General features: G+C 43.9%; 1 protein-coding gene across 4 annotated transcripts in view; it reads left to right on the top strand.

Moving 5' to 3' along the window:
• Window positions 1-22347, top strand: part of LOC126298970 (calcium uptake protein 3, mitochondrial) — a 613695-nt gene that overhangs the window by 455479 nt on the left and 135869 nt on the right. For all 4 annotated transcript variants that reach the window (XM_049990590.1, XM_049990588.1, XM_049990589.1 and 1 more), the window contains exon 2: window positions 14327-14471. In XM_049990590.1, coding sequence (XP_049846547.1) covers window positions 14327-14471 — 145 coding nt within the window. The remainder of the gene's footprint in view (window positions 1-14326; window positions 14472-22347) is intronic.

The following is a 22347-nucleotide window of genomic DNA, read 5'->3' as shown; positions in this document are numbered from 1 at the left end:
TGTGCTTCATACAGGAAGAAAAAGCTGTTGATTGTAGCATTTGTTGTCAACACAGTAAACGAAATATAGCTGATGGAAGAATGCTAAAGACGTAACTGCCTCAAGTCACCTGTAAATAAGCGAAATCCCAAATCTCGTCATGGAGAAATAAATCGCCGGTATTTCTTCAATTGGGTCTGTATGTTTTTTGAAGCCCTTGTTAGTTCGTGTAGTGGCTGTTGCACAGTGAAGATTTTTCAGTAGTTTGCTCATTTGATAAACATTAGTATTTTATTTTTCTGCAACAGCACAGTTTGTTTTCAATGTTTTGCTTTTGCATACTTTAGCTGAACAAATGTCAAAGAAGAGATTTGATTTATTCACAGAGAGTAGCGGTGCGGGGAAGTATTTGCTAGCAGTATTGTTATAAAATTATAAATTATGGAGTTTCTGTCACGGTAAAAGTCGCTGCCAGGTGAGCTGTAAATGTCAAAATAACTTATATAGCAGCTGCGAGTGTTTCTCTACATAATGGACATATTTTGTCGCAGCAATATTTGCTAGCGTACAGTCGGTAAATTCTGAAAGTGGAATATTTCTTAATGGTTGACTTGAAACTGCGTTACAGCCTCCATTACTGCTGGCGGACACGAATGCCGAAAATAAAATTATTACAACGTATATCATCATAATGTCTTCCACGGCAGTAAGCTCGCATTGGAAAACGCAGCTTGAGATACACGATATGGATTTTACACTCTTTCTTTCAGCGCACCCCTGACATTCTTCGAACTGCATTCTAGATAATGGTGTATTTGAAATACGGTCTTTTGGAAAAAATGTAACAGTGTTTATAGTGGCCATAAAGTAATATGAAAATAGCATTAAAATGACACGAATGTGTCTGTATTCGTATGCGGAACAGAAGAGCGAAGATTTATTGGCCCTATAAATTTTTGCACGAGTCCGCAAGTTAGCATTCATCATCCATGTGGGCTTTCTTTCCCTCGGTGCCACGCTGTGTTTTATTTTCGCGGTCGGAGTCTCATCCATTTTGCTGTATTCTGAGGATCCATATTAAAACCTTACACGTTCACTATTTCAGCCAACGTCGTCAAATGTTGACTGCCATTCACAGGGCAAAGTACTAGCTCCTTTCGTTTTTGTATTGATTCCTATTAGTTTTATTCTAGTGAAATCCGTTAACTAAAACTTTTGTTTTGTTAAGCTACGCTGGTGTGTACATAAATACTCGACATCCTGAGGATTAGTTTAAACGACACTACGTTGAACTTGGAATGGCATCTTTGATCTAAGGACTGATTGACGCAACAGGGCTGTGCATGAACTTTTGTGTACAGAGTGATCCGACTTTTACGGAACACCTACTTTACCACATACAAGAGCTTCACACACGCATATAAATACCTGTCTAAACATTTGTAGGGATGTGAAATGATTGCATAGACTCAGTAGAAGGTAATGCAGATGGCAGCCTTGGATTAATTGGTAGGATACTAGGAAAATGCAACCAGTCTACAAAAGAGATTGCTTACAAGACACTCGTGCGACCCTACCTAGAATATTGCTAATGCGTGTGTGCGACCAAAACAAATAGGACTAGGGAATACTGAACGAATACAACGGTCGGCAGCACGAATGTTTCGGAGGTTTGTTTGACCCGTGTGTGAGCGTCATGGGGATGCACAAAAACCTAAACCGATAGACGCCAACCGTCCCGCGGAAGCCTGCTTACAACGTTTCAAGAATCAGTATTAACCCTAGATTACTAAACCATTGTAAAATTTTGCAGTTGGTAGCAATTCGCGGTTTCCTCCAATCTGGTGTTGTCAGAATAGGGTGTAAAATAGTATATTTTGTGCGTTTTTGTGAGACATGCCACTGGAGACCTTGTAATTGTAATAAACTGTGAATTAAGACTTCCTTTGAGTGAAATACGAAGCAGTAAGATTTTTGATGATTTAGTAACAATGTAACATCCCCCCACCCCCCTGTAGTGTTCCGGGGTTAAGCTGGAAATCTAGGAATATAGGAGTAGTAAAACCCCCCTGAGTATCGCTCCTGTTGGGACCGCGATGAGATGATTAGACTAATTACAGCGCACACAGAGGCGTTTAAGCAATCACCCTTCCCGCGGTCCATACGCAGATGGAATCGAAAGCAGCCCTAGTGATATTGTGGGAAGTACCCTCTGCCACTAACTTTGCAGTGGTTTGCATGGTACAGATTTTGAGGTGGTTGCGTTCGGTGGTTCGACTGTGGAAACTCACAAGCGCCCTGTAACTTCAACATGATAATGCACAACTCACATCATTCCCAATCTGTCTCTGACTGATCTGAGCAACGCTTCGCTGACATGAAAGAGTTTGTTTGTTCTTGCAAGTCACTACCTTAAACTGCAATCTGTAGTTCATAATATACTATGGTCCCTTTTTTAATACTCCGACACAGTCTCTCTAAATAAAATGTGACCCATAAATGAATAACAGCGTATATGTTTTAATGACCAGAAACTTTCTCATGGCGGAACAGAATAATGAAAGGGGGATTTAACATAAGCAAAAGAAAGATAACTTGAAACCTTAAACTTCTCAACAAATATCATCTACCTTCTTCCTATCTGTGTTGTTGAATCACTTCCTGTGGGAGCAATCCTTTCAGTGCAAATGGACTTGCACAATTGCACGATATGCTAAAACTCCTAATAAACTGAAAATGAGCTCCAGTGGTAGTTAAATCTCGATCTCTTCTTCACTGCAGTCACGTGACTTGATGTTCTATTGTAACAGACATTTACCTTATTAGCTGAAAACTGCATTTAAAAATAATTTCTTTGCTGAAAGTATATCATTCTGTTTCACCTTGAAGAACAATGAAACTGAATGTACTTCCATCGCGAACGTGTTTCTAAAGTGAGCGAGTGTAAGGATTTAATCAAAGATCAGAGGAGTGGAAAATGACTATGTAAAAGTCGCAAATTATGTGAATACTGAATAAGCGTGGATATGTTATGCAGAAAGAGGCTAAAAGTTCTCATCTCTTACGTAAGTGTGTCCTTCAACGGACCACGTGACTTAACATAACCATACAGTTACCAAAGCAGAAAAATAAGCCTCTATTCATATCAGCTCCCTTAATGAGTGGAAAAGCAGTGGGATAAACTACTTACAGACTCAAATAAATGAATAGAAAATGGATACTGAATCCCACGTATTCTGGAAATTAGCCACGTGTTTGCTATCGTGCGACCCTTAACTGAAAGTACGCGACCGACTCCTGCGGCGGCCAGGAGCCAACTCCCTCAAAATTCTCTTCCGCCCCGCGCTCGGGGATCGACTGCTTCGCTTTGCCAGAACTCGACTAATCTCGGTAATAAAGCTTTCGCCAATTATGGCCTTACAATAAATTCGTCGAGAGTCCCACTACCGTACTCCGTCAACCTTGGCGTCAATACCGTACCGTCCCGCCAATCCCAGTCGGTACCTGCAAACGTGTGCTGATGTAATAGTTGTGCTGATATAATAGATCAGCCTCCGCCAGGACTTTGCGCGAGAAGCTGTCTTGCGATGGGCGTCAACAGAATATAATAATTGGGGTGCTACGTGTCGCGTTGTGGTGTTCTGTCGGCTACCCCGTGGAGCTCGGTGACTATTTCTCCGAGAAGTCCCAAACAACAATACAGTCGTGGCCGTCAGGTGGCGCGGTCCTGCCCAAAATATTCGGCTTTCGTCAGAAAACTGCCCCAGTCATTGTAAAAATGGCTCTGACCTCTGAGACCTGACGCCAAAAGAAAGAGCCGCCAGCCATGGGTGGGTCGGGACTTCGTCCGCAATTCCGAGTGACCGTATGTTACCCACTCCTTCTGACCATTTACTGCTATTGTGAGCGGTTGGCATCCTCCCAGCCCAAAAGTGCCCATTCGTCTCCAGTGTGAAATGAAAAGAATTGCGATACGCATGCATCCTACTCCCGATCATGCACATACCGCTATGTAGCATCCAGTTACCTACTTCCCATGAGAGTGAAATATGGTAGCGACATGGCTTTAACTTGCGTGTATGCAAATTCAGATTTGAAAAATGCAAGATAGGCTGGTTTGATGGCTCTTCATAAGTGCATGAAGGGGCCAGAGGGCCTGCCGTCTTGCAATTCTAACCAAGTTGTTAAATCGAGCAGAGAAACTAATTGCAGAATGTCTCGTGTATATAAATCATAAAAACCATGTAACGTATAACTACGCAAAGGTCATGCAAGCAAGCAACAAGCTCACTATGTTCTTGGACGACGTCTCTTCAATGTGCCCGTTTCAAAATCACAAGACAAGGGTCTATACCAAATGATTGGACACATCCCAGCAAGGAAACCACTGCATGTTCATGGCAGCAGTCAGATGCAAAGAGTGTACCCTTTGTCCAACAACCATACGGGGTGTGGCTAACTCATTCTCCACAGGTAACTAAAAGATATTTGCTTGCTAGTCTCATAGTTTAAGTCGCGAGCTTAAGACACGCTTTTGCAGTTTACAACAAAAATGAAGCTACTATAGCAGACGGAAGAGTGGGTATATGTTCTTTGAGATATGCAAATGCTTATTGATACGCGTACGAGTCAATAACATGTCTATAGGAGACGGGTTTCACTTACTGAGCTGTGTTAAGACGCCATCGACAGAGACGGCCGTACCATTGTCCAATCTCTGTGAGTTTTCGGGGGAAATTGAGCGTTTATGAATCAGCGTATCTCCTCAGAATTTGCAGTGTCTTATTAATTGTAACGTCTGGACTCTTACTGTCATCAGGCATACTAAATACTACATTAGTGAGCATCTAGTGTTTAGGATTGACTGGTTACGGGACAGAATTCTTCGATACATGTCGCACTCAATAGATGATACAAAGTAGATTATGTAGTATTTCACTCTTAGTGCTATATAAATGATTGTAGCACTTTCAAGACTGCCACCTTCAGTTTACTTTTCTTAAAAAGATTCCAGGGAAATGATTTGGTGATATATTCAACAGATAACAGGACAATATTATCCGCAGTTCTTATATTTTCTCATTTGAGTCGGAAGTTTGGTGTCTTAATTTTGCTGTGGTAATGGATCTAAGAAAAGGATGTAGTTTTTCGCCCCTATTTTTCAATCTATAAATCAAAGAAGCAATGAAGAAAACAAAAGAAATGTTCAAGACTAGGATTAAAATTCAAAGTGAAAGGATATCAGTAATAAGATTCACTGACATTGCTACCCTCAGTGAAAGGGAAGAAGAATTACAGGATCTGTTGACTGGAATGAACAGTCTAATGAGTGCAGAATATGGATTGAGAGTAAACCGAAGAAAGACGAAAGTAATGAGAAGTAACAGAAATGAGAATTGCGAGAAACTTAACATCAGTATTGGGGATCACGAAGTGGATGGTGACAAGGAATTCTGCTACCTAGGCAGCAAAATAACCCGTGATGGAAGGAGGAAAAAGGACATTAAAAGCAGGCTAGCACTGGCAAAAAGGACATACCTGGCAAAGAGAAGTCTAGTATCTGACATAGGCCTTCTGAGACTAAACGTTTGAAGCACAGTATTGGACGGTAGTGAAACATGGGCTCTGGGAAAACCGGAACAGAAGAGAATCGGAAGAGTTCGAGATGTTGTGCTACAGACAAATGTTGAAAATTAAGTGGACTGATAAAGTAAGGTGTGAAGAGGTTCTGCGCAGAATCAGTGGGGGAAGGAATATATGGAAAACACTGACAAGAAGAAGGGACAGGGCAATAGCACTTCCTTTAAGACATCAGGGAATAACTTCCATTTTACTAAAGAAAGATGTAGAGTATAAAAACTGTAGAGGAAGACAGATAGTGGAATCCATCCAGCAAATAATTGAAGACGTAGGCTGTATGCGCTACTCTGAGATGGAAAAGTTGGCACAGGAGAGGAATTCGTGGCGGGCCGCATCAAACCTGTCAGAAGACTAATGACAAAAAGGAAATTGTGGATGAACCTGGCGGTAAAGTTTACGTTTCTTCTGTGTACGCGTATTATGCTAGTGCATCACGCAGAGGCTCTTGATACGTTGTATGTAAGAGGGCGGATCTTAGCATTTCTACACAAATAACGGTGATGGAGTAGGTACGGAATAAGCTGAGACGGAGGCGTCAGTCATGTGACGGGAAGCGGCCGGCTGGCAGCGAGGCAGTCCATGAGCAACACGTGATGTGTGCACGCGGTCGGCGCCACGTTTCTGGAAACGCTGCCAGCATCCCCGCATACGCCGAGCACAGATAGCACTTGGACATCCGCATCGATTCGTTGTTTTTCCTTACAATAACCGATATTCAGTATATGGCGGAATATATCTGCTGCATGTACCATATGCCCTCAGCCTGACAACCCGTTTTATTCAATTGACAAGTGTCGCTCGGGAAAATTGATCGTCTTTGCACCTCTGCGTGTATCATAATCTCTCTTTTTTTTAAAGACTGTAATAAGTGGGTAGTAAGTACGAGGCCATGCTGAAAAGTAATGCGTCCGAAGCTTAAAGCTTTTTAAATAAAAAAATTCTATATCTGTGCTCATGTCTACGTGTTCATTTCCCAACATAGTCACCCTTGCGACGAACACATTTCTCCTAACGAGACCAGTCTGTTGATACCATCACTGTAGAATGTTTTACTTTGTTGACGGATCCACAACCTCACCTCCGTTTGCACCGCTTCTTCACTGGTTCAAAATGGTTCAAATGGCTCTGAGCACTATGCGACTTAACTTATGAGGTCATCAGTCGCCTAGAACTTAGAAATAATTAAACCTAACCAACCTAAGGACATCACACACATCCATGTCCGAGGCAGGATCCGAACCTGCGACCATATCGGTCGCTCGGCTCCAGACTGTAGCGCCCAGAACCGCACGGCCACTCTGGCCGGCGCTTCTTCACTATCAAACTGAAGTCCTCCAAGGTTTTCCTTAAGTTTTGGAAACAGATGGGACCAAGTTGGGACTATATGGAGGATGATCGAGTGTAGTGAACGCAAGGCGTCGGATAGTTGGAGATGTCGCAGCCCTCGTGTGTAGTCTGGCATTGTCATGCTCCAGGAAAAGGTGTTCCATGTGTGGACGAACTTTTCTAATTGGAAACTCTCTGATTCTGACGCACCGACATAGTCACCTTATACACTACCATGACATACGGTACAGTTTGGAGCCCGCTAGCGGCAGAGGCCTACAGATATGTAGACATGAAGAATAACGATACAGAATGTTAATAACTTTTGTTTTATTTAAAAATCTTTAAGAGTTTTCACATTAAAAAGTCGGAGTCATTACTAGTTAGCATGCTCTCGTCGTGTGTGTATACAGTCAGATGTCGTCACAGTTTCTTGGAATTTTATAAATAGTGTTTCACAAAATGTAAGACATATTTTGTAGCGTCTGCTGAGGAGGTGAAATGCCTCATACGCGAGGATCACATAATCCTGCTTCTAAGTACTTTTTAGTACTTTTTTTTTTTTTTTGCTCCTTTTCATGGCACTTATATTATGCGAATGACCATAAACTACGTGGTAGAGGATGATACTTGTAATATTCACAGCTTCCGTCCTGAACTATTTTAGCATCTCTGTCTCTCAGCATCTCTGTTTTCTCTCTCTATCGATAAACGGGCCGGAGAACATTCTGACTCTTCTTCTTTCTGTATGCTTTATGTCCCCTGTTTGTCATACTGGCACTTGAAGTGGGTCCCACACACTGGAACAGTATTCTGTCAGCAATCTCTTTCGTAGCTTTCGCACTGTTTGAGTTGAAATACACAGTGTAACTGAGTAACAGCAATCATATTCCGCCTACTCGGTGCGCCCTACACATGCAATGTAATTAACTTCCGCCGAATCTGCTGATAAACATGCCAATTTTGACACCATTATCAAGTTACTGTTACATCTGTGTTGTCGCACTAGGTTAATCGTAGTGAAAAGCCGCCGAACTGGATTCGATCGGATTGGAGTCCGTTTTCCATAATGGTTTAAGAATATGGAGGAAACCTACAATCATTTTGAACTGCAGCGTAATTACGTGATAATATGATCTTTTGTAATCAGGGCCTTGGGTCATTTCAGTTTGTTGCCTATGGTCGCCAGTTTATTTTCGGCAGAATGTGAATTACTATATATGTGTTGCAGACAGTTGTGACGCGAGTTACGTGTTATAAATTTACGTGCTTTGAGTCGCAGAACATTACCCTCTGTAGCCGTGCAGTGTGAATGGGTGACACGTCCGCTCCGCGGGCCCCGTGACTTGCACGTGCTGTTGATGCAGACTGGTGGGAGCGCGTGCGCACCGGCCACAAATAGTCGCTCCAAATACCGGCTGCAGTTGTCTTCCGGAGTGCGCACTTGTCATCGTCCCGACGTCGCTTTGTCTACGCAAAGTAGAAAATAGAGGATTTATCCCAGCGTTACTTTCATCACGATGCTTCGGTATTGGATCAAGGTCAGACTTACACTCCTAAACCGCATAAGCTTTAAATGTTTAACGGCCAGCTACCACGAAGAAGTAGCAGTGGTGTGGATGAGCAGACTGACTTCTCATACAATGAGATGTAATTGCAGGTGGGATGGTGGGTGGGTTAGGGGAGGGCGGTGTCAGTATTACTATTTATGGTCTCAGAAACAGTACGTTACTTAAAACCGACAAATTATGGACAACATTCATACTACACTGAAGCGCCAAAGGAACTGGTATAGGCATGCGTGTTCAAATACGGAACAGGCAGAATACGGCGCTGCGGCCTGGCGCAATTGTTAGATCGGTTACTGCTGCTACAATGGCAGATTATTAAGATTTAAGTGAGTTTGAACGTGGTGCTATAGCCGGCGCACGAGCTATGGGACACAGCATCACCGAGGTAGCGAAGAAGTGGGGAATTTCCCGTACGACCATTTCATGTGTGTACCATGAGTATGAGGAACCTGGTAAAACATCAAATCTCCGATATGACTGCGGCCGGAAAAAGATCCTGCAAGGACGGGACCAACGACGACTGAAGAGAACCGTTCAACGTGACAGAAGTGCAACCCTTCCGCAAAATGCTGCAGATTTCAATGCTGGGCCATCAACAAGTGTCAGCCTGCGAACCAGTCAACGAAACATCATCGATATGGACTTTCGGAGCCGAAGGCCCACTCGTGTACCCTTGATGACTGCACGACACAAAGTTTTACGCCTCGCCTGGGCCCGTCAACACCGACATTGGACATGTTACCTGGTCGGACGAGTCTCGTTTCAAATTCTATCGAGCGGATGGTCGTGTACGGGTGTGGAGACAACGTCATGAATCCGTGCACCTACATGTCAGCAGAGGACTGTTCAAGCTGGTGGAGGCTCTGTAACGGTGTGTGGCTTGTGCAGTTGGAGTGATAGGGGACTCCGATACTTGTAGATACGACTGACAAGTGACACGTATGTAAGCATCCTGATGTCGATTGTGCATTCCGACAGACTTGGACAATTCCAGCACGACAATGCGACACCTCACTCTTCCAGAATTGCTACAGAGTGTCTCCAGTAACACTGTTCTGAGTTTAAACACTTCTGCTGGCGACCAAACTCCTCAGACATGAACATTATTGAGCATATTTAGGATGCCTTGTAACGTGCTGTTCAGAAGAGATCTTCACTCCCCCTCCTCGTATTTTTACCGATTTATGGACAGCACTGCAGGATTCATGGTGTCAATTCCCTCCGGCACTTCTTCGGACATTAGTCGAGTCCATGCCACGTCGTGTTGCGGAACTTTTGCGTGCTCGCGGGGCCCCTACATGATATTAGGCAGGTGTACCAGTTTCTTTGGCTTTTTAGTGTATTATCACAGTGTATGATGAGACAAAATGACTATTGACACACTTTACTTCTATTAATTGGCTTCATTTGTACTGCTTGCCGCCTAATGGCTATGAAAGACTACTTACATATACCGTAGAAATAACGATATACTGTAGTTTTAGAACAGTGCTTCTGTTGTTACATAAGTTGTAGTGTAGTGTATCACTGATTTAGTTCGTAATATAAGAAATTGTTCATATGTAATTAAATTTAAAGTGCATGTAATTTATAATTACTAATTAAACTTTTTATCTCGAATGCATCCTCGAATCAGTAGGCTCAGCTGTATATGTCCGGAGCAGTTCATCTAAGAGCCTTGCTTGTCAGTGATTCCCTGACGCGAAGATATTCCCAAACTACATTATATAGTAACGTATAATAATCACCAAAATATTTGTAACCTAATTTGCATTCTTGCAGCCTCAGTTTTATATCGTAATGGTTAAGTCAATTTTTTAATAAACTAATATATATATATATATATATATATATATATATATATATATATATATATATATATGAACATTGTGTCTTGGTATTAGCACAAGAGACGTAAATAGGCTACAGCAACTCTCCGTTTTCCGTATCGTCTACGCGCAGCTTTCTCGATGTGATTCTACCTAAAGTTATCATTCTAGGCCTCATTAACAATTTGCTTAAAACCGTAACATCAGTTAGTTTCCTGGGACATGCAAGGAGTGTCAGACCAGAGAAAAAGCCGGCCGTTGTGGACGAGTGGTTCTAGGCGCTTCAGTCCGGAAGCGCGCTGCTGCTACGGTCGCAGGTTCGAATCCTGCCTCGGTCATGGATGTGTGTGTTGTCCTTAGGTTAGTCAAGTTTAAGTAGTTATATGTCTAGGGGACTGATCACCTCAGATGTTAAGTCCCATAGCGCTCAGAGCCATTTGAACCATTTTGAATCAGAGAAATGCACTCTGTGCATCCACTTCCCTGGTACGCCTTTAAAGATTTTTATTAAGCATGAAAATGGTTTAGAAAATTAATTTCTTAGAGCTATTGGTTAGTGTTCAGTATTCTTGTGATAACTACTTTTGCAGAACATCTATGTCGGTTTTCATTTTTTTTTTTATTCTTATGACCACACACACACACACACACACACACACACACACACACACACACACACACACACCATTTTAGGCAAGGTCTTCGTGTAGATGTTTCGCTATTACCTTCCTCCGACATGTTATGAAGTGTCAGGTGTGTGTCTGTGTCATGTGGATGATTGTGACGAGTGCTCGTACAGTGTATTGCTGAGTGTGTGTTATGGATTAAGGGAAGGGAGAGGGTGGAATCCGGTGCTGGCACATAGCCTATTCCTCTCGAATAGCACCAAGAGTGCCGCTGAAGTCAACATCTCCATCCGACGGACGCATCATCATCGGTAGTGTTATATGCCCTCACTTCACAAGACGCTGCGGAGAGGTTTGGAATTTAATCCAGAACGTTGGTGCAGGAGCTAGTGATCAGGACTTTAGGCAACTACCTCTCCTTACCTTGCTGTCCACATACTGGTAGTGAAAATTTCATCCACCACCAGAATTCGAACGGGTGGACCTCAGAGTCGAGTGCCACCGCGCAAGAGTGCGTTAGCAACCTCGGTTGCGGAGGGAGGTTGTTTTTTGTAGTAAGATCTCATAATTTGGTTTTGTGCTGAATCATGCGCATCAGTATCATATTACTTTTTAGAATTATTCCTCTGATACTTCTATATGCACTTTTCTTTCATTTGAATCGAGAACTATAGAGGATACGCATACACTGAGGACAGGTCGACGCAGGACTCGAACCCTTAATATATGCTTTGAAAAGCAGCTGCACATCCCCAAAAACAGGCAAAAGAGTCCTAAATTTTTTGTAGAAAGGCCTTTCACGTGCAGGTCAACATTTTTCCTGATACGTATCCCACTTTAGTTTAATAACTAGTTGTGTAATGGTCTTGTACAGACAAAATAATCAGTGATATATCACGTAGCTCCTCTTAAAAATTTCTAATTTCTTCAGCCTATTCGACCTGATTTAGATTCTGTACAGACAAGAAATCCTCTGGAATAAGTGATATGTGTATACTGGAATTTATGCAATATACCCACAAGGTGACGGCCAGAATCAGCGATATACTTCGCAAACACGGCGTACATTCTATATACAAACAGGCGAAGGAGGTCAAAAAGTGTCTCAGATAGGCAAAGGACAAAAGAGTCTTATAAATTCAGCATGAACGTAAGGGTTTTTTTTGTTTTGTTTTTGGAAGAGCGCCATTTCATCCAAGTTCGTTTTCGAATACCTCCATCTGTGTTCTTTATCCTCTTTACTGTGGCCTCTTCATAAACTTGCATATCAAGTTTTTCCTGAAAACTATTTTTCATAGCTTTCAGGATTTCTGTACTATTCTTAAGAATTCAGGTTTTGATAATTTTTTCTGTTCTATGAGATAAATTTCAATTTTATATTGGCTAGATAATCGTCTGTTTCTATACTTTCACATTGTTTAGCTTGTATGAGGGCCGGTATGGCCGTGCGGTTCTAGGCGCTTCAGTCTGGAACCGGGTGACCGCTTCGGTCGCAGGTTCGAATGCTGCCTCGGGCATGGATGTGTGTGATGTCCCTAGGTGAGTTAGGTTTAAGTAGTTCTAAGTTCTAGGGGACTGATGATCACAGAAGTTAAGTCCCATAGGGCTCAGAGCCATTTTTTGCTTGTAGACTCATCATTCCCTTCTGATGTTGAAACGAGATGGCGTCTTGGTCAATTTCATATGCTCCTAAATGTGAATTTGGTGATTTCTGTGATTTCCATGTTTCTGTTTCATTTAATTTTTTTTTATTTGTGGGCATTAACTTGAGGTTAAATTCTGTGGATGGTTCTGTGAGCTTTTGTCCATTCTTACTCATTCTTTTGTGCGGTACTTTGCTATATATTTTTCTCTTCTCTTATTTGCGCATTGAAGTCGTCCCATAGTACTAGTGCTCTGAACTACTTCTTGGAATTTGATATTTCGTGCTCTCGAGCTTCCTAGAAGCATTCCACTTTTCCTGGATTTCTTTTATTGTCTTTATAAGTTAGGGCATGGCAGTTTAATAAAGCATATGTTTTGGTCTCACTTTGAAGCTTTAAATTGAAAGGCGCTCGTCTGTGATAGAATTTACTGTTCGACTCTTGGCGATGAAGTCTGCTCCTAGGTGCTGTATCCCTTTCCTCATTGGATTCCAGACATTTTTACCCTTAAATTCTATATCTCTCGGGTTGCACCACAGAATTGAATACGCTTTTCAGCTTTTCTCTCAACATTACTCGTAGGTCCTTCGGGAACAATCGGACGCAGTAATTAGCACACTACACTTTTGGAGGAGCGGGGGCTTCCAATAATTGTCGATCCCTTCCTTGTACTTGTATAAACAGAGTTTATGCTCCGTCTCCTATGACCTCGTCGTCAACGGAATCTTCCTTCCTTGTGTGACCTGAAGCTCTGCTGCCACTGGCCTCCCGCAGGGTTCCGTCAGCATTTGATTCTCCTCATGGCTATCAGTCTCTCTCTGCCTAGCCCACGCGAGGCTTCATTTTTTTGAAAAAAAAATGCGCTCGTTTGAACCTAGACTGTAGATGTAACACAAGACGAACATGTTCCTCTCACCTACATGAGCGTGCTACAGCACGTTCCCAAGACGCACATGTACCCACAAAAATCAGGCAGGTGGAGCCCGTGAAGAATTCACGATAGCATAATATAAGAAATGCTATTCTTGTTCTAACAACTGATATTGCTCAGAGGAAACATATGTACCGTAAGTGTTTGTCCCATGACGTTCACTGAAAAAAATCCTGTAATCTGCATTTAGGAATTCATCTAGCCATCTCTGTCGAGCCGTAAGAGTAATTTCATTATTACAAAACCTTAAACAAACTGCATGTTGGCGTATTGAGAATGTGAAAAGATATCTGATGTCTCTGGTAGTCGGCTTAAAATTACAGTCTTTTTTGACAGTCCACTCTAGTCGTAACTGTTGGTCATATCGTCATCGAGCGTTACAGTTGTGTGTCAGCTTCAGGATCTTCATCCGCACACCCTCTGAAAATTGCATCCATGTTCATTTGAAGTTTTTAAATTTCTGTTGGGTGGTCAGCCGCGTCCTGAAGTGTTCGGCTTTCCCCACGAAATAGTTTTATGCTGACCATACATCTTACAGATTAATTCAACTTTTGCTTACGCTTCATCGCTACATGTAACTTTTAAACGCTGTAAATTAATGCTCATATTAGAAATTACTAGGCGTTAAACATAAATTGGTGCCATTATTATGGAGTTCATTGGCGCAAACCTACATTTTCATAACGCACATGCGAGCAGTTAAGATCTGATCGTTGTGCCGCATCTCACGGCAACAGAAAGCAATTATTCTGGCGAGAACTTATAAGCCTGTTATTTGCAGAGAGAAGAGGAGCCCCTGGTGCGCGCCGTGAAGCCCACGTCCCGCGAGCGGCGCTTCATCAAGTTCGCTTCAGTCGAGTATAATGGACAACTGTACATGACGCCGCAGGACTTCCTCGAGTCTGTCGTCGAACAAGAGCCTCGTCGTAAGTCTGCCTGCTTGCTGAATTGTTTTGTCATATAGGATTCCAACCTTGATAATTTCCAACAGAGATACGCCATCTGTTCAATAGTATCCAGACGCAGCCAAGTAATGCGGAATTGACCACTAAATGTCCCTAGATGCACAAGTCGACTGATAGTGATTGTGGAGTGTAAACGCGAAGGAGAAACTACAGCTAAACCGATACAAGCCAGACTTTTATGTACTGACAGACAGGGACCGTCGAGCGTTGCAGAGAGCGGATGTAAAACATTTCGTCAAATTAGCAGAGTCAGTTCCAGTACTGCTACCAGCAGTCTAAGTATCACAATGACTGTGCTTAGGGAATTGAAAAAAAACTATGTCCTATGGTCAAGGAGCTCCTCGAGAGCGTTGCTAAAGTTAACGCCAAGCGCCGCCTGGGATATGTAAAGAACGACGCCACTGGGCAGTGGATGTTTGATAAGGGTGTTTCGAAGTGATGAATCCGATGCAAGGGTCTGTGTTTGGCGAATGCCTGGAGAACGTTACCAGCCATCATGACTGGTGCCAACATTATGTGATCAAAAGTATCCGAACACCTGGCTGAAAATGATTTACAAGCTCGTGGCACCCTCCATCGGTAATGCTGTAGTTCAGTATGGTGTTGGCCCACCCTTAGCCTTGATGACAGCTTCCGGTCTCGCAGGCATACGTTCAATCAGGTGCTGGGATGTTTCTTGGGGAATGACAGCCCATTCTTCACGGAGTGCTGCACTGAAGAGAGGTATCGATGTCGGTCGGTGAGGCCTGGCACGAAGTCAGCGTTCCAAAACATTCCAAAGGTGTTCTATAGGATTAACGTCAGGAGTATGTGCAGGCCAGTCCATTACAGGTATGTTATTGTCGTGCATTATGAACAGGTGCTCGACTGTGCTGAAAGATGCAATCACCATCCCCGAATTGCTCTTCAACAGTGGGAAGCAAGAACTTGCTTAAAACACCAATATAGGCCTGTGCTGTGATAGTGCCACGCAAAACAACAAGGGGTGCAAGCCCCCCATGAAAAGCACGACCACACCATAGCGCCACCGCCTCCGAATTTTACTGTTGGCACTACACACGCTGGCAGATGACGTTCACCGGGCATTCGCCATACACACACCCTGCCATCGGTTCGCCACATTGTGTACCGTGATTCGTCACTCCACACAACGTTTGTCTACTGTTCAATCGTCCAATGTTTACGCTACTTACACCAAGCGAGGCGTCGTTTGGCATTTACCGGCGTGATGTGTGGCTTATGAGTAGCGGCTCGATCATGAAATCCAAGTTTTCTCACCTCCTGCCTAACTGTCATAGTACTTGCAGTGGATCCTGATGCAGTTTGGAATTCCTGTGTTACGGTCTGGATAGATGTCTGCTTATTGCAGATTACGACCCCCCTTCAATTGTCTGCGGTCTCTGTCAGTCAACAGACGAGGTCGGCCTGTACGCTTTTGTGCTGTACGTGTCCCTTCACGTTTCCACTTCACTATCACATCGGAAACAGTGGACCTAGGGATGTTTAGGAGTGTGGAAATCTCGCGTACAGACGTATGGCACAAGTGATATCCAATCAGCTGACCACGTTCGAAGTCCGTGAGTTCCGCGGAGCGCCCGATTCTGCTCTCTCACAATGTTCAATGATTACTGAGATCGATAATATGGAGTACCTGGCAGTACAATGCACGTAATATGAAAAGCGTACGTTTTTGGTGGTGTCCAGATACTTTTGATCACATAGTGTATACTGTTGCCTTTTTCCTAGACGTGAGAACGAAAATTGACCAAACACATTAATGGTCGCCGTTAACTTGTTAATGTCCCAGGGAACTGTCAATCATTTAATTTATACATCGCTCATCTGAGCGTTTATACCTGTGATCAGACCTCACAGCTTAAGTTTTTTGGATTTTTTTCGTCAGATCTGTTCTTTTACCAGGAGTACCTAAGAGCTGCTAGCATCGTTTCCCTAGCTGAATGAACAATTTAGAGTCGAGCCATTTATTAAAAACTTTTGCAGTCATTGAGACATCCACATCGCGCATGGATGGGCTGAGCACGGTTCAAGTGTAGGTAGTTAGTCGCTTCCATTATCTTCGTGTTAATGTTAACTTTGGTAACTGTATGTGTAAAGATGACTGTGATTATTGCCAGTGCAGTGTAATGCAGTGTTAAGTTTACGTTTTTGTGGACCAACGTTCAGTGAAGAAGCATATGTGGAAACTGGTGAAGGGACATAAGCAACTACAATAATACAGCAGAGTCCATTACAGGAATGCTGATACAACTAGTGATTTCATAGAGATCATCAAACCAGGAGGCACAGTAATGACATTGGACTTACATTCAGGGAGACAGCTGTTCAAATCCTGGTATGTGATCCAGATGTAAAGTTTCCGTGAGTTCCCTAAATCGCTTATGACAAATGCCGAGGATGGCACCTTTGAAAGGGCACTGCTGAGTTCTTTCCCCATTCTTCCCCAAGCCAAGCTTATGTTCTTTCTCTAATGAACTCGTCATATACGAGATGTTGGACCCTAATCTGCCTTTCTTCGCTTTCTTCGTTCGTTCATTCCTTCTAGTGCTGTCATAGATTGCTGATAAAAGAATTTTGTTGCGTCTCCAGTTATTGCGCCGCCTCCCCCCCCCCCCCCCCCCCAAGCGCTCATATTTCTTTTGTCAGTGCGTGTTTGGCCAACACAAGACATCGGCCCTTGCAGCACTTCTTCCCTTCCAACGGGTGGTGCCGACACTGCCGTTGGAGGGACATGGGGCTAAGAAACAAGGGAATAAATACTCCCATGAATATTTACTTTGTTCTAGGAACGACAGGGACATATTTTTGGCCACAACTTCATTGTTCTTTGTTCAAAACCTTGACAGGTTTGCTGAAGTGGCAGCAATTTCGAAGATGGGAGGTGGTTCTACTCTGATTGAAATGGTGCACCTGCTCAGTCACAAGCACTTCTCGCCTGTAACAAGCTGGATGACATTCCTATATCACCCCCTCCTCCCATCCCACCCCCACCCCCCGCACCCACCCCACGACAGTCTCAACATGGTACAGAGTATCGACTTCCGCCGCGACCTTTTACAGACCAATGATGAACTACGTGCCAATCTGGAGTGATGGCGTGTGCATTTTGTCCGTCATGTCCAGTGGAGACCAAAGGACAGTAGTGTACGATATTGCAATGCCTGTGTTATTCTGAATTACGATGCAATGTTCATTTGGACATGCCATTATGAAATACATGAAATTTATTCGCAGTTGCGAATGTGGACACACTACAGCTGTATATTGGAATGATGACAACGAAAATTTGTGTTGGACCGGAACCTATACCAGGATATCCCGCTTATCAGGAATGGTCGCCTTACTATTATGTATCAGATCATGAATCATAGCCTAACCCAAACTTTCATATGTCGTCAACCTGTAGTCGTACATTCATTATGTATATTCGTGTCTGGTGGAAATATTTTACTTTAAAGTCGCTTGCTCGATGTCGGCAGATAAATACGATAAGTTTGGGTCTGGCCGAGGGTCAATGTCCAAAGGAACATTGCATCATAATTCGAAATAACACTGGCACTGCAATATCGTACTTATTCGCCAACACCAGGCAGGCGACTTTCAAGTAAAATGAATGTAACTCCATCCTCTGTCTGGAGTGTGGGACTATGGCTGGTCAACTGCGGTTCGAGTCAGTTTGGCACAAATTTTCATTGTCCTCATTCCATTATACAGCTGTAGGTTGTCCTTATTCGCAACTGTGAATGCAGTGCATGTAATGGGCAATAGAGTTGATACTGGGGCCTACATCTTGGCCTTTGAAGACGACTCTTTGCCCTGAAAGGTCAAGGTTATAGTGTATTGATTCGATGTGTAACTGTACGTCCCCCCCCCCCCCCCCCCCCCCCGCCCACATGCGGTGCTTCAAATGTATGACATTCCACCACATGTCTTCCCATTGTAACGTCAACCCCACCTGTAAGGATTGTCAACATCAGTTGAATATGGGCCCTCCTTGTGCCCCCCCCTCCCCCCATCTGTGTCAGCTGTGGGGAGCTCCATTCTCTCTGTTCACCAGACTGCACTGTCTTCCAAACAGAAAAGAAAATCCAAGAATACAAGACTGGATTGACTCATATATCACAAGGCCAAGAGGAAATATGATCTTTTTCATACTGTTCATATGACTGACGTTTACTACAGATACATCGTCATCTTCTGTAGCGACAGTACCCTCGCTTTTCGATATTTCCATGTGTGGTCTCGGGGGCTGCTGAACTACACCCACTCCCCTGGTGGTTGGGGATTATCCTGTTGATTCCTCCACACCCACTTTGTGAACATTCACTTCTCACCTTAGGGGGACAAATCTTCAACCTCCAGCCTGAGAATCTTCACCCTTTTTCAGTGCCTCTCACCAGTAAAGGGTCCCTCGAGATGCTTCCCTCCAAGGATTCAGCCAGTGGCTGAAGTAGCATGCATTGCTGGTTGTAGGGGTTCATGTTTCTTCACAAGAGCAGACAAGCTTTCGTGGACATGGAAAGCATCCAAGGAGAAGTGAGACTGAAAGAAGATCTCCACGACAAAGGAGGTTCCAGTGGTCCCCATGTCACTGAACCCACTTGTTTCGACTCTGTACGTGAGGTAGAATTCCTGGTGGAACCTGTGGCACCAGAGCCCCATACACAAGCTGCTACATAGTGTGTGTGTGTGTGTGTGAGTGTGTGTGTGTGTGTGTGTGTGTGTGTGTGTGTGTGTGTGTGTGTGCGCCACGTCCTCACAACCTGTGGCAGCCAGCGACTCTGGGGTGTGACCTGCCTCCTTGGTCCCTGCACACCCCCACAGGATACCTATAGCACTATCTTCCAGTAGAAATGTATAAGTTTCTTCCACAGCCTTCTGAGCTAAAATGTCTCCTATGCGTTTCCCTTGCTTACTGTATTTCCCTCCAGGAAACTCGATTTCAGCATTGCTAACCACTACCCTCCTCAGCTATCAGGGCTGTTTCAAGAATCAAGCTATGACAGAGCGTTTGGGTAGAGTTTTCACATGCATTCTGGACTCTAGAGTGAACACAAGGGATTCAATATGACTTCAGAGGTTGTGGCTGTTCGTGTGGCGGCATTTCTGTATTTTATCATCAATAGTGTGTATCTCTGTGCCAATAGTGAAGGGACAGACCACATTGTCTTCATTGATTCCTCTCTCACACCATGTTTCCCCATTTTGGGCAACTTCAATGCCCACAACCCTTTGTGGGGTTGAAGTACAACCAACAGCTGCAGTAAAGCTATTGAAACTTGGCTTACACAGCTGAATCTTTGTCTCTTTAATGCTGGTGCCCCCTACACCTACACACTTCGCTGTGTTACAGAGACCATATTCAGCCACAGAGCTTCCCATTTGCATCCCTGGTCTTCTCCCCTCCATCTACTTGGCACTCCACGATGACCTGTCTGACAGTGATCATTTTCCAATCGTCCTGTCCCTCCCTCACGATCACCTGCCTGGACACCTGCCCAGATGGGCTCTTAACAAAGCTGACTGGGTTGCCTTTGAGTCTGCCATCACTCTTAGCACACCATCACTTACAGGTATCGATGTGCAGAGCATAACTGCAGCTATGCAGTTGACAGCACACATAGCAATCCCCTATTTCTCAGGAATTCCCCCCCCCCCCCCACCCGGTCGGAAGACAGCATCTCAGGAACTTCAGAAATCGCTGTGGCCATTAGAGATCACATTACTGTAAGCTACAAGGGAGAACTTCATTTTGTTCTGCATTATGCTTGAGAGTCAGCATCTGAGAATCGTCAGCCTACATTTTTTGTCCTCAAACACCAGGTGGTGCGAATTCACTTAACTGTCACTACACATCACAAGGAGCCATATAATGCTCTGTTTAGTGATTGGGAATTCGTCAATGCCCTAACACTTTCCCCTGACATGGCTCCAGGGTTAGACCTCATCTACAGCCAAATGCTCAAACACCTGTCAGTGAACTGCCAGTGTCATGTCCTTTTCATTTTCAACTGTATCTATAGCTGGATACGTTCCCATCTAGGTGGCAAGAAAGCATTATACGTCTGAGATGGATAGCTGTCACCCAATTAGTCTAACTAATGTTCACTGCATGTGTATGGTGAAGCCAGTGGCTGTGTTGGTACCTTGAATCTCAGGTCTTTTTCTCCATTCCATTGCAATTTTTTCCCAAGGCCATTCTACTGCTGACAATTTGATGTGCCTGAGTCTGCTATCCCATCAGCTTCTGCCCAGCGGCAGCACCTCATTGCTGTCGTCTCAGACAGCAAAAGGCTTATGACACCATGTGGCATTATCACACCCTTGTTACCCTACACGAGTGGCGTCTCCGGGGCCCACTTCCAATTTTTGTCCAGAACTTCTTGTCACACCACACTTTCCACAATACACCCCATATACAAGAGAATGGGGTATTGCTGGGCTGTGTATTGAGTGTGTCTCCTTTTTCTGGTGGCTATCAATGGTCTAGATTTAGCTGTGGGTTCTACAGTTTCACCTTCCCAATACACCGACGATTTTTGTATTTACTCTTTCTCCTCCACTGTGGATGTTGCCACACGCTGACTGGAAGGTTCCATTTGAAAGTTGCAGACCTGGCTCTCATCCATGACTTCTGGTTTTCAGTGCCAAGACATACATCGTGCACTTCTGTCGCCATTGTACTGTCCATCCACAGCCAGATCTCCACCACATTGAGCAACTGGTTCTTGAGGCAGAGTCTTATCGCTTCCTGGAGCTGGTCTTTGTTTCATGGTTGACGTGGCCTCCCCACCTTCATAAACTTAAGCGAACATGCTGGTCACACAATAACATTCTTCGCTGCCACAGTAACACCATTTTACACTTGGGCAGCTACAAGAAGACATAATCTTCTCCTTTCTTTATTACAGGAGTCTGGCATATGGCTCAACATCACTTTCAGCATTGTGGATTCTGTACCCAATGCACAATTGTGGGATCTGATTTACGACAGGCAGTTTTTGGACCAGACCTGCAGCCCTGTGAACAGCGTTCTAACGGAGGCTGGGATCCTTCCACTGCAGATCAGGTGCCAAAAACTCCTGGTCAACTATGTTCTACACATTCACTGCTCCCCTGCACATCTGCACTGCCGTGCCCTTTCACCTGGCAGGGAGATACACCTCCCACAACAGCTGCCCAGGACTGGAGTTTGCATACAGTGTCTGTGCTGTGAACTCCAACTGTCCCCACTGTCGCCCATTGTCAGGAAGCAATTGCATATGCCGCTGTGGTGTGTACCACATCCTGAGGTATATCTGGACCTATCGTTTGGACCAAAAAAACTCTGTTGGTCTCACAGTTTTTTGTGGTCTGTTCCTGGCCATCCTTGATACATTTCCAGGTTCAGAAGTGATATACACTGACGACTCTGCTGCCTGTACCGTGATTTATTTTCAAAGAATTTTCTTGAAAATTTATTCTACCTACTAGTCACTCGTCAAGAACATTAACACATTTAATCACACTATATGAGCGTGGAAGTAGTTGCCAGGGAGTAACCGATGAAATCATAAGCAAATTCCTTTTTAACAAACGGTAACTTATTCACTTTAATGGTGCCTAAAGCATTTTTTAAAGAAACATTTAAAATCATAATCAGAAAGCACCCTCTAAATATCAAGTTACAATTTATTGAAAAGCAGAAAGAAACAAATTTTTGACTGTGTGAGCATTCAGGCTGAGAACCTCGCTGCTACCTTTTGACAGGGCCGTAGTTACAACCGCTCACAACCACCTCTGAAAGACTACACTGGTGCAAATCTGCAACACACCAGAT

This window comes from Schistocerca gregaria, chromosome X, assembly GCF_023897955.1.
Source record: "Schistocerca gregaria isolate iqSchGreg1 chromosome X, iqSchGreg1.2, whole genome shotgun sequence".
Lineage (NCBI taxonomy): Eukaryota > Metazoa > Arthropoda > Insecta > Orthoptera > Acrididae > Schistocerca > Schistocerca gregaria.
This window is presented reverse-complemented; position numbering and strand designations above follow the sequence as displayed.